The sequence below is a fragment of the Anopheles arabiensis genome, chromosome 2 (genome assembly GCF_016920715.1).
Source record: "Anopheles arabiensis isolate DONGOLA chromosome 2, AaraD3, whole genome shotgun sequence".
Taxonomy (NCBI): Eukaryota; Metazoa; Arthropoda; class Insecta; order Diptera; family Culicidae; genus Anopheles; species Anopheles arabiensis.
Genome location: NC_053517.1, coordinates 86,803,794 through 86,816,727, shown reverse-complemented (window position 1 = coordinate 86,816,727; position 12,934 = coordinate 86,803,794). Strand labels below are relative to the sequence as shown.

The 12,934-nt window shown below is 43.7% G+C and overlaps 1 protein-coding gene across 1 annotated transcript; it reads left to right on the top strand.

The window, feature by feature from the left end:
* The first annotated feature begins 7,274 nt into the window (after window positions 1–7,274).
* LOC120894342 (cuticle protein 19-like) lies at window positions 7,275–10,603 on the top strand. The gene is made up of 3 exons (XM_040296866.1): window positions 7,275–7,432; window positions 9,203–9,385; window positions 9,478–10,603. The coding sequence occupies exons 1-3, from the start codon at window positions 7,421–7,423 to the stop codon at window positions 9,703–9,705; spliced, it is 423 nt and encodes a 140-aa protein (XP_040152800.1). The 5' UTR covers window positions 7,275–7,420; the 3' UTR covers window positions 9,706–10,603.
* Window positions 10,604–12,934: the final 2,331 nt, after the last annotated feature.

Here is a 12,934-nt window from a genome sequence, read left to right as displayed (position 1 = left end):
TGGGAAGCGTTTTGGATGGCGGGGTTGTTTTTTTTATTGCGTTTGTTTGCTCAACTAATTTCTACCAGGTTGCTTTCGTTGGTGCGGGTGATGGTTTTTCTGTTTTCATTCCATTCCTGGTCTAAGCCAGGGATCGGCAAACATGCTCGAAAGAAACAGAAAGAAATGGGAAGGATACATCAGTAAGCTGTTATTTAAAATATAATACATATTATTTAATTTAACGTGCAAATTGATCATTAATTAGTTGAAACTTTAAAACTCATCAACAACATCAACTTCTTGCCGACCACTGGCAGAGGCAAATCGGTTCAATGTTTGCCGGTGGCGGAACACTTTGAGAGGACCTCCCACAAGTGTGCGCAACCATAAATCAGCGAAGGTTGCCGTCTGTATGGTTTGTGTTTAGTAAGCCGATACGATAGACTGTTTAAGGTAGAAAAATGGAGCAAAATATTTTTCTCGGAAAGCAGACAAGCCATTCGATGTCTTGAAGGAACCGAAAACTCGGAATTATGTAAGGATCTATACAGTTTATGTTTAAAATGTGTCTTGTGGAGGCATGAACTATTAACTGTTAAGGTCTAATATATGTTGGAATTATGAAGGTTTAAATACAATAATTAAAAATAAAACCATAAAGACAGCTATAATCCATGATATCCAAGAAAAGCCAAAACAAGCTGAAATTCAAAACTCATTAATCCCCCCTTTAAATTCCACGCTGTCTGCGTTTGATCACACTCGCAACCTTGTAGTGTTGCACAATTGCACAATCACCGAGCCGTAGGAATGCAAAAGTACGCAAAAAAAACAACCACTCCACAGCTGATTATTAAATTTGAGACCCCAAATTTAAGAGTAACCAAAGAGCAACGGTATGGCTTACTATGTTTGCGTGCCGCACAGAACAATGCCGACGCGGTAGATTAAACATTTGCGCCAGTCACTTTTGCGGCAATGCGGGGAAAGGGAGAGCGAAAAGAAAAACAAACAAACAGAAGCACGCCAATTTAATGCAACCGGTCCCGGTGAAAGATGTCGTGCGAAGAGTTTGTCACTAATTTTAGCCAATTTTTTTTGGTGTGCAGCGACAAAAAATCACAGCAGCGAAAAATAGCTCAAATGCGAGAGCGGTGATTGCGTGGGTCGAGGAACTGAGGAATGGAGTGCCAACGGGCAGCGTTGCATATCTAACGAGAAACGGAACGGTAAGCAATTGTTTTACACCGAAAATTTGAAAATTAATCTTGGCCACCGTTGGAAACAGCGCATTGTGCAGGCTACAATTGTTTGTGCCGGGTTGGTTTTTTTGTTTGTGCCGTCTTGGCTCGACTGCAAATGGCTTATCTAATGCGACGACACACGGCCGGTGCAGCTATAGCTTCGTTTAGGGATGCCAATTTATGTAATGAGACTATAAAAGCGATCATCAGCTGGGCATGATAGAAACGCACGCACCCGTTTCTGGTTGTGTTTCATCAGCGCGTCAGGATTGGAGGTTGTTGGAGGTGCGGCTGCCGGGGAGGGGAGATAGGAAAGGGAGGTATAGCCTTCCGAAAGTTTCCGAACGGTTTTACATCACTTAGTATAATTCGCAGTGTTTCTTTCTACGACATCCTTACCCTCGAGCCGTTCGGCAGTACATCCGATTCGCATGCGTTTACTGTACGCCTGGCGTTGATTAGCTCCCACCTCCCGGACGGGTCCCTTGGGCAACATGCGTAGCCATGATGTTGCGTGCGACACTGCCGGTGGTAGATGTACAGGCGCATGCACCGTTGCGCAATTGATCGCCAACGAGCTGTCGCGTAGGATTTCCGCTTTCCATTAACACCCGGTTCGGCCGGGAGCTGGTTTTGGACCGTGCTTGGGAGAGTGTAAGGCGCCATTTTTTTAATGCAATTTTCAAGAACATGAACTGACAATTTTCCATTTATTTCCTCGTGACAAATTCAATAATCGGAAGAAAACATTTAGATTACAATTTTAATACATTTTTAAACAAGTAAAAGAGATCATAAACAATGAATTAAAATAAAAAATAAGTTACACAAAATGAAAAAAAAACGAAGAAATGTAGAAGAAAGTGAATTAAGAAGAAAAACAAGAGGGCAAAAATGGAATCAATATATATCAATCAATCAGCCAATCAGTAAGTCAAAATGATTGAATTCATTGAATCTAATTGGACTTGTATTTATAGAGGAGCGTTCAAGCATTACAGATTATGGATTGATTTCTTGTTGCGACTGATAACTTTTCCTTTTTACTGAAAACATAAACTTAAAACAATATGGCTTTTTGGATCGTTCCTGCTGCAAAAGAGCTTTTTCGTTCAATTGAAAGATACATAGTACAAAAACCATTGATTTGCCGATATATTCTTTCAAAAACCAACCTGTAGTAAATACACTATTTAAACTTATTTTTCACAAAGGATTGAACACTTTACATACAGTTTGAAAGGAAACGAAGCATTGGGAAATGCCTACGGCACCCACTTTCAACTTCCCTTATCATCGAAGCTTCATCGATCTCGTGCAAGAGACGAACATAAAGCTTGGGAAATATGAAACCCCCCGGAAAGGTGTCGAAAAATGTGCAACGGATCAAACCACTAACTCAGCAGAGCGATTATCGAATTAGCCCCACTGCAAGCATTGCCCGAACTGAGGCGCCTGCAGCAGTCATGAGCAATGATATATGGTATTCCTTTATCGCAGCAGAACATCGATCATAAAAACACACAACAGTTTGACGGAGGGGAAACCATACAACAAAACAAGGCCGAACCACATTCGAAATTTCATCAACGAAAGTCATCGAATCGTCTCAAACGCACCCGCGTGCAATGTGTTCAATCAAGATGTCTTGCCGATCTAGATCGCTTCGTTATTCATTTCAGCCCGTGTTTGCAGCCGCCGCCTTTGCCACCGGATCCCAAGCGCCCGGTGTTCGGTGCGGTGTTGAGCGGAATCCGTTAATTGGTCCTAAATCACATCAGGCGCGTCTGCATGCATTAAACATTCGCTCTCACACTGTTCACCGTGGTGCCACGTCTGACGCAACCCCCAAAACACCGTGGTTCCGACGCGTTGGTGACGATCGAATCCGAGTGCTACCAAATTTACTGTTTCCTTTTTGCCGCCGGCTGGCTGTGTTGAGCCGTGTTTATTAGCTTACCCGATGGTAGGCGCGGTTTTTTGCTTGTCTGCTTGCTCTCTTCTTTTCGGTTTAAATGCTTTCTCGTTATTTATGTGGGAGCCTAAGGGTACGTTTGGCGGGCTGATCATGGTGTAATAGTTGTTTGGTTTTTTTACTCGGACTGGATTGTTTTTTCACCTCCCTTTTTGTGTGGTGCGATGAAAGCTGAGAAGAAATGTGATTGCAAGATTAAGTACGAAACTGGTTGAATGTTTAATTACAACCACCTTTGTTTTTTTTCATCAACTTAGCAGCCACATCTTAATTATCTCTTGCTGCATGAGTAAAACTATAAACACTCTCCCGCGTAAGTCGACCGGTTAATGCTAAGCTTTTCCAAAACATAAAACAATTACCCACGACGAAGCATTCAAAATCAATCATCCATTTCAGAGGGCCGGATCGGCGTGTAATGAGACCAAAAAGGGAATATTAATTTTTGCAGCTCGTTTTTGCGGCACCTTCTCTCCCTTTTTCTTTCTTTTTGCCTCTGCCTTTACCATAAACCCTCCCACAAAACAGGCACTGCGGCACTAACGCGCACTAGACGTAAAGCGTGGCTTGCAATTTAGCTGCCAATAATCGGGAGGCGAGAAAGGATTCACTTTCAGTCTCGATGGTGGCTGAGGAAGAAGGAAAAAAAACAGCAGCAAAATTACACGCTTCGAGTATGAATAATCGCTTGCTGGGGGTGGCACGCGTGTGGTACAGGGTAATAGAATCTCGGGTACCGTTTATGTAAAGCAAGCTCACCTGGCGTAGGGGTGGCTTTAATGAAACGCTAAGCGACCGATCGGCGGTGAGATAAATGATGCCTTATCTTGCACTGCGCGCTGGTGTGCGTTTTTATTTCTTAAAAGCAAACTGTCTCTTGTCAATCATCGCATAGAGCTATCGCTTTTGAGGAATCAGTAGCCGAAAGGACGATCAGCACAGCCTCCACCAGTCGATCATGTGTCGCCGAGATGGTCTGCCAAACCGCCTTCCCCATGGTCAGTACCTTTCGGAGGGCTTTTATGTGCTCGCACGGTCTCATTACGCCGTGTCGTGTCATGCTATGGTGCTGCTGCTGCTGTTGCTGCTGCTGCTACGACATAGATCATCTATTCTCTCTGGTAGCGTAGCAGCATGAAGGAGATCTTTTCTCCTTGTTTTTGTCGCGTACGGTCGCGCGGTGGCCTACTTCGCATGGATTCGCTCCTCTTGGGAAGAGCCGATCAGCTTGCCTTAGCCATCGGTACGCCGTTGGTTCTTTGTCATAATCAGGGGACACCGATCACCGGGAAGTGGGGAGGGAAGTTTTCTTTCTCTCCCAACATCGGGCACAGGGAACTGCACACAATTACAATATTGCATAATCGATTACCAACGTCTACGGTCCCGTGCGGGGTACAGAAGGGGTAGGGAGGGTAGAAGAGGAAATGCGGTAGTAGGTGTTTTGCTCGAGTAATAAGTAGCACGGCTGCTGCACTTCTGCACAATGTACGCCAAGAGCAATCGAAGTAGAAGTGGCGCACTGCGTTTGCGTATTCCTGGTTCGGGTGTTATGCTTTTTACGTTCCCTCCAGCATTGCTATTGATGTTTTTGTTGTTTTTCTTCCTCTGCTTCAATCGTACCATATGAGCCGGGAGTGAAAAGATTGAAGGTTTCCATTTGATGATCGGTCGGCGGGTAGGTTCGTTGTGTTGCGTATTGGGACTGAGCCGGGATGGCGTGTTCGGTGAAGAGGGGTACCGATTGAACAGTACCAGCCATTACAGCAATTGTTGCAGCCAAGATCGGAGGTATAGATCTGACTCGCGAGAATTGGCATGTTAGAAATGTATGCTTCTGCTGCCGGCGATCGCAAGATGAGTGTTTATTTTAAGGTTCGTCGCTTGTGGTCTAGTCACCTTTTGGATTGCAATTTCTGGTGTTATTTCAAGCATTAAAATCTTATTGGTGTTGTTAGTATGAAGTTAATTTCATGAGTTGATTACATTTTGTTACACTTGATCTTTTATTATTAATGTAGAACGTGTAGGTCGTGCTGCTGTTGATAAAATTATAATTATAGTTGAAACTTTGGTCAGAAATTAGCACAAACCAAAAGATTATGATCCAACATCGTGCTATTTGTAGCTGCAGTATTGCAATTTGTATGGCAAAGCATACAATTAACTAACGCCAAAACCACGAATTGCATGCGAAAAGGACAATCAACTGGCAGAGATGAATTAATATTAATTAATTACAACTCCCAACTACCAAGGCCGTCGCTCGATTGGCACGGGCTTTCCGTTTGAACCGATGCATTAATAAGCGTTTTTCGCTGCTCTACTGATGCCGATTGCAAATGTGCAGCGGTTTTGCAGTCGAACCGAATGTGGAGCATAAAATTATAGACACCGGACGGCTTGCGCGTCGTGCTTAATAAAAAAAAATACAAAACCGTCCATTGGCCCTACACGTTTCGTGCCGCTAATACACGTTTCTGACGAATTTTCCTCCCACAAAACCGATACCATTTCATTTGACTGCTCGCGAAGCATATCGAAGCGATGCTGATGCTAATGATTAGCGCAGATCGCACGGTCACGGTTACACGGCAGCTAGTGAGCAAAAGGAAAACCAACACTCACCCCCTGCTCTTAGCGCTGGTGCCGAATATTTGGCCCACAAAACAATCGTTGGCAAATTTTGGCCCGCATCATTCGATACGCTTGGTACGGGAGCCTGTTGGCATGAGTTGCAAAATTCCCTCCTATAAAAATAAGCTATGGATTGTGATTGCAGCTAGTGCAGGGAGCGTGGTGCAATTTTCCATTTCGATTTTTCAATGGCAACCGTTGTTGGTAGTTGTTACTGGCAAGTTTTGAGACGAACGACTTCGTCGACTCGGACGATACAGCGCTGCGTCGGCTGACCAATCACCTGACCTTATCCCTGAAAATGACCTCACGTGGTAAGGGTGTCACCGAGGTGTCGTTCGATCGTGTCCACCCGAGATGAGATAATAATTCCCGGTCAACTGGCGATCGTTTGCCAAGGTGTCACCGGTTTTGCTGTGGTTGTTGTGTTTAAATGCTTTCTGGTATTAGTTTAGCGACCGCAAATTGCTTACCATTTGGAATGCAAATGTATAATTTGCAACGCTGGGCTGAGACGGCGGATGGGTTTTGGGGTGAAAATGGAACCGCTCGTTACAGTTTTGGTTCTGAGAAGATTGCGAAATGATTCAACTGGTACTTACTGTGAGGCTACAAGGTCGTGCAATTCAATTTTTGTGTAGGATTTTCCAAGGAAATGTGATCATATGGTCGGTATAATTTTTCATTTAAATGTTTTCTGGAAATTGTATTTTCAATTACCATTTGATGTGAATACAAAGACATTGGGGAAGACTTTTTGGATTTTTAATTATTTACTTAACCTTACAAAGAAAATGAAATGGGAAATTATAGAAAAATCATTTTAAAAGAATAGAATAAGAAAGTAAATCAATAATGTATCGTAGGCAAAAGGTGTGAATCGTTCAACTTAATGTTATACAAAGATAATCAAATATTACTCCACCTAGCTTTCTGCCATAAACATTATGCAGCAGCTCATCCATTTTTTCCGATTTCGCATGCTAAACATCACCCACGGGCAGTCCGGCTCTCTATTTACGCTTGCGCTTGCGAATCTCTTGCCGGGCGCGTGAACCTAATGCAGATGCAAGTTTGATCAAAATGCACCTGGGCCGGATCGACCCATACTTCCATCCTGCTGCATACGTGCACCGGACCGATTTCCTTCACCTTAACATACAACCCTTTTCCCCGCCCGATCAAGCAACCTTCCCATCCAACGATCTGTGTTACGATGACACTGCCAGAAGCAGCGGCAGCTGCTGCCTCTCGCCTCTACTTTCAGCGAGGGCCACCCAATGGCTCTCCCCTCTTGGTGCGGGCGCTCGCTCTCGTACGCGGTGGGGTGGAAAAACTCCGCACAGGTGAGTGGAGTCGCGCGCGAGTTTTCGCTTTCTTTCCCGGCGGTACGTGCGGCACTATATAAAGGGGGTGAAATTTTATGGTTCAAACATCAGTCAGCCAGCGTCTGTTGTGCATTGCGGTACAGTTGAACCAAATAAAAAAAAACTCAAAAACAACCTCCTACAAACCGTTTCGCCGGTTCCTACTAAGTGCAGTTGTTGTTCAGTGCAGTTTCAGTACAGTTTTACGCAGCAAAATGGCCTTCAAGGTAAGGCAGAGACGCCGGTTCGGGAAAGGATGTGTATCATTTGGCAGAACGCAGTGAGCCTGGTTGAGTTTCGTCTTATGGAGTGGACGCATTACGCGATAAAGTGGATGGAACTGTGTGGAACATGTGTGAAAGATTCCGGGCAGGAGCAGCAAGGTTTAGCGGTGTGAATATTGAGGGTTATATGCATCCTTTGATCCTGTGTGCAGTAACAATGTTTAGAGCATGTGTTGTTGCTCATGGCATAAGGCATACAAACGCTGAAATATATATTCTGTGCCATTGACCAAGACTAGACTTCTTTCGGTTGATACAAAATTCCTCAGAACAAAGTGTAATATGCAACACATTGATTTAGTAAAACGGAATTAGTTAAAATTTAAATATCAATATTTATTGCAAACTTGTGGTTACAAATATCCACTGAAATGAACATTTGTGGTTGAACGTAATTTCATCACCTCTTTGCCATTTCCTACAAAGGAATTTATTTATTTCTAAAGAAGAAAAATTCAATAATCTTCTACAAAACGTTCCTTTTCCATTTTCGCTTTTGTTTCTGTTCTTTGCTAATTGAATTTGTAGTTGCTTTATTTTACATTTTGAGCTTAGTTCAGTATTTCATTTTCAAGCTCTTTACTGATGTCTTTGTGCAGAAGAGCAGTTTGCTTTGTGTAGCAAAATACAGCAGTTTTATCAAATCAATTAGATTGATTAAGCGTGTCGCTCAAAAGGAAAACAAATCAATGATAATCATTTTCCTTTTTAAAAAATTGCACGCAGAAATGAAAGTTGAAACCAAAACAAACCAATTAATTGCAAGACGCCTCCCCCACTGTCTTAGTAAATCCTCCCAATAGATCGTGATCGAGTTAACTTTTTCCCTCTTCTCACCTAATCACCGGTCACACTTTTGCAATTAGCATCAATCGCCATCAATAATTACGATCGTTACATTAAAACCGCCCAGGGTGTGGAGGAATACACAGCCCGCACCCTCTCGTAAAGATGTCACCAACGGGTGCGACATCTGTGATGTCCATTTCCCAGCCGCACATCCTGTTTCCCTCCCCGTATGCCGCCAGGTGAACGCGACGGGGCTAACGAGGCGTCAGCTGAAACCAGTTCCCCTTTCCGGCCGTGCCTAGCGCGCGCGCTCCGTTTCATAATTACTGGTTTTCTCGTGCCGGAGAAAAGCAGCATCGCATGCATAATGCATAACGACGCGCTGCACCAGTGCAATGTACGGCCACCATCTCGGGGGAGAGTGAGTGACACACGTTCTGCTCGGGCCTTTCTCCCCGTTCCCCCGGAGGGAGGGGTGGGAAAGATTGGAATGCTTCTCGCCTCCCTCTCCCCCTTTCCCTTTCACCCCGGTACATTGCGTGTAGTTTTTCATTTGAAGAAGGTCCGTTGACCCAATGGGAAGGGGTTGGTTTGCGCGTTGATTGACCGGAAGAGATCGTAAACGGGGCGAGCCCCAAAACAATTGAGCCCCGGGGTAGGGGTAGAGCAAACGTTTACGGCCCAAACCGGCCGTTTAGCACCGGCTGTGTGGATTTCTGATATCTTAACAAGGCATGGCGATTAACCATCGATTACTCTGCTGGTCACCTGTCACGGATGACCCCCTACTGACGCTCAATCAGGCTTGCTTGCGTAACTGAGCGGGCGCGAAAACCGAACCACCGCGGATGAGATAACGAATTTTCCTCCATTCACCTTTGATAACACACATTTCTCTTCCCTCGCTTTCTCCACACTCGGCAGTTTGTGGTATTTGCATCGCTGGTTGCCTTCGCCGCCGCCTTCCCCGGTGGCTACGGTGACTACTACGGCTCGGAGCATCAGCTCGACGCCGGCCATCACGAGTACGGCCAGGTGGCGCGCATCTCGCTCGGTGACGGCCATGGACATCACGAATACCACGAGGATGAGCACGTTGACTACTACGTAAGTAATGCGCGGCCCTGGCGCTGACCGTCCCGGTCCCGGTCTGGACCACTTTCACTGAACCTTCCGGTTTCGCTTTGCTTCGCCAACAGGCCCCGCCCAAGTACGCCTTCAAGTACGGAGTCAACGACTTCCACACCGGGGACGTGAAGTCGCAGCACGAGACGCGCGACGGTGATGTCGTCAAGGGTCAGTACTCGCTGGTCGAGCCGGACGGTTCCGTGCGCACCGTCGACTACACCGCCGACAAGCACTCGGGCTTCAACGCGGTCGTCCACAAGACGGCTCCGGTCAGCCACCACCAGGGTGGACACTACTAGAAGGCCACACAAATCTACAGACACCCTTGCCATTTGGACAAGGGACATTGCAAACTGCCTTGAAGGCCCCGCCCAGCGCAGGGCTTCTAGTATCTAGTGACCTAGGACAAATGTGTAGCCCAGTAGTTTTCTCACGTTCTCACTTCCGTCTCGCTACAACTACGCTTCGCGCCAACGACAACGACCACGAGCACCACGTTGGATGCAAATGGGAGGAATAGCCAAACCAACCAAAAAACACCTGACGCTCGTCGGCGGGAGAGAGCAGCTGTCGTCTTTCCAACACTCCATCGAATCAACTGTGATATTAACAAATTCTGCCCAGGTAGCTGGACGAGCGTTCGCTGCTTGATCTGACCTACCAGCCACCTCCCACCCCCGAGCGAGAGGAAGAAGCAAATATTGAGATGAAAATTCAAAACCCCCTTACACTCGATGGTGCGGAAAAGACGAACGCGCGCGCGCCAGCGTGTTTGCGAACTCCCTGCGAAAGTCACGTGCCACGATCGTGACGCAACCGCTCAAGAACCGGTTCGCGGCCAAGAGCGAAGGTTTGTCTTCCTGGAAATTACGCAAAAACCAACCCTGCGTACGATCGGCACTTGGTCGGCGGAAAAATCCCTTCGCAGCAAAACGGTTTTCCCTGCTTCCTGCGGGGATCGCGATTGGCACGTGCACTAGGCGATTGCTCTTGCTCTTGCGTACGACGTGGTTCTATCCATGTGTCGTTGTATCGTTTTTTCTTCACACTTACACTGTATCACTACAGCATCTGCGGCCTCTGGCCACCCTTCTCTACCCTTCTTCTCGTGAGACTCATGTTGACTTGTATTTATGTAATTATTATGTTTGTTTTGTTATCCGTTATCAAAGCGAATAAAGAGGAAGTCAAAATGTATGCAATGTGTGTGTGTGGTTGCGCAATGGGAATGAAAGAAAAAAAAAAGATTGTTCTTTGAACTTTGTTTGAAGAATGGGTCTCTAGAGAGAGGGAAAATCAAGATGATGACAATATTGGTAGGTACTTGTATTACACTGCTTGTTGAGATTTAACTATGTTTTTATAATAGGTACTTAAGGCACAAAGTGTCATAAGTGTTCACAAATGTTTGGCTTGAAGTTTTTATTTTAAATTGTCGTTCAATCAAAACAACTCTAAACAAAGGTATAATCTTTGGAGCTCTGCAAATAATTTAATAGAGTTTTTTAGTGTAGTATTCGAAACGAAATTCAAGCCAATAATAATATTCAATATCGATAAGAATTTAGTATATTTGTAAAAGGAAAATAAATATTTGAAACTTATTAGTTTCTACAGGCTAGTCATTCATGACTTTATTTATTTAAGTCATAGACTTCATGATTTTATTTATTATACATACATTACGATGCTCATACCCATACATATTGCAGAACAAATAATAGATATATCAAACTTTTATGGGTATAATCGGTTGGAAAACACGATTTAAACACTCTAATGTTGCCTGGACGAGCTTTAGGATTGTATTTTAGAACAACGAGTTAAAGAAGAGTGTTGGGAACTTTTAAGCGAGATACCTACCTGTCTTAAACGCGCGTTTTAAAATAAGATTTCGGTTCGGGTCTCAACCGATCGCGATCAAGTCGGCAGGAAAAGTTTGGAAAGGACGGTCTGACATGGTTGAGGGTCCTAAAACCAAAAATGGAAAATCGAACACTATTTTTTTTGGCAAACGTAGAACAATAAATCGTTTCGGCAAAGAATTAACACCATGTTGGATTTCATTTCGCAATAGAGAGGATGCTTGATACCGTTGGGAGCATATCGCGGAGAAATGTCAGAATGCTGAATTCGAGATTAATACTATTGAAGATTGGTAGCAGATTAACTTTGGATGGATAAGGTTTGCAATAGGGTAACAAATGGAATAAGAGTATCAACACATAATAAATAATAAAAATAAAAATTTAAAGAATAATAATAAACTTAAAATTTAAACCACATTGATCCTGGCCATGTCCGTTACACCAAATAAAGAGAACAAACATAGAAGATAGGAAATACATTCAAATCATAAGCAAGTCTAGAATCTTTTGTTTTTTCAAGTACTGATTTATATGATTATTTGTTATGTTCTTGTGTTGTATTTATGTTAAACAAGTTATACAAGTAAAACGATGCAGATCACAAATTATATGTACAACTTAAATGTAGGTTTATCGAAAAGATGGCTCGGTGTTCTATTCGACAGTCGCGTCGGTTCCCGACCGTCCCGTTACCAGGACTGATAAACGTACTGCTAGGTACCATACAGTCTCGGAATCCTATGTAAAGCTGGCATGACTGCATAGGGCGTTGAGACAAAAAAGCGTATTTATTGACAATTTTATTTACTTCTTGGCGGAAGGACTCACACATGACATAAACGCATGAACACATGAAGGCCCTATGCCGGCCAATACAAAAAGATCCGTGTCTCTTACAATCGAGCGTTTTTTAATGTGAGGAATCGGTGTGTTTATTTAACAATTATGATCATTGCACTTCAAATTCAATCTTGTAAAATAGTTGTTTAAAATAACATTGTGATCATTCGATACACATTCGTCCCCTCGCCGGAAAGATTTTTCTGCAGCTTAGATCCAAGCGCCTAAATGTAGGCTATTCGCAGTACATGCATTGGCACACAGTGCTGGACCGAAAAAAATTGTAACACATACATTTGATTTGTTGAATTGTAGCAGGATTGTGAACACCGTGGCTGTTGTACGCTTTACTTTAAACAGAAATTAGCATATAAATTATGAAGCAAAATAAATCAAAGTAAAATATTATTATAACTACGTTTGAATCAAACACTAGTCAAAAAAATATATTTTTAATATAAAATTACAGCCATCATTTCGGTTGTTTCGGATAACATAATCATAATTTGAAGCTTTTGAATTTTAACCATGGAACGATGTTTGCTTACTCACCCTAACGACTCAATTTGCTAAATCATCGTTTTGTAATCCACTAATTCAACAATTAAGATGAAACCAATATTAGATTAATGGTGACGGAAATCATTCACGATTCATCATCAATTTCCCCCACTCATATCCGATCGGTTTACAGTATGAGACAGTTTTCTTGTGACAGAGCTTTAGAAACGGGGCATACCATAATTACTAACAGCACACGAGCATCGAGACAAACACACATCCGTTCGGCACATTTTTCATCGTTCGACACGTCACTTGC

What these genes read in the sequence shown, in the direction of transcription:
- LOC120894342 (XM_040296866.1), top strand. An exon ending in ATGAGCACGTTGACTACTAC is followed by an intron (nt 9,386 to 9,477) that starts GTAAGTAATGCG and finishes CTTCGCCAACAG; the next exon opens with GCCCCGCCCAAGTACGCCTT.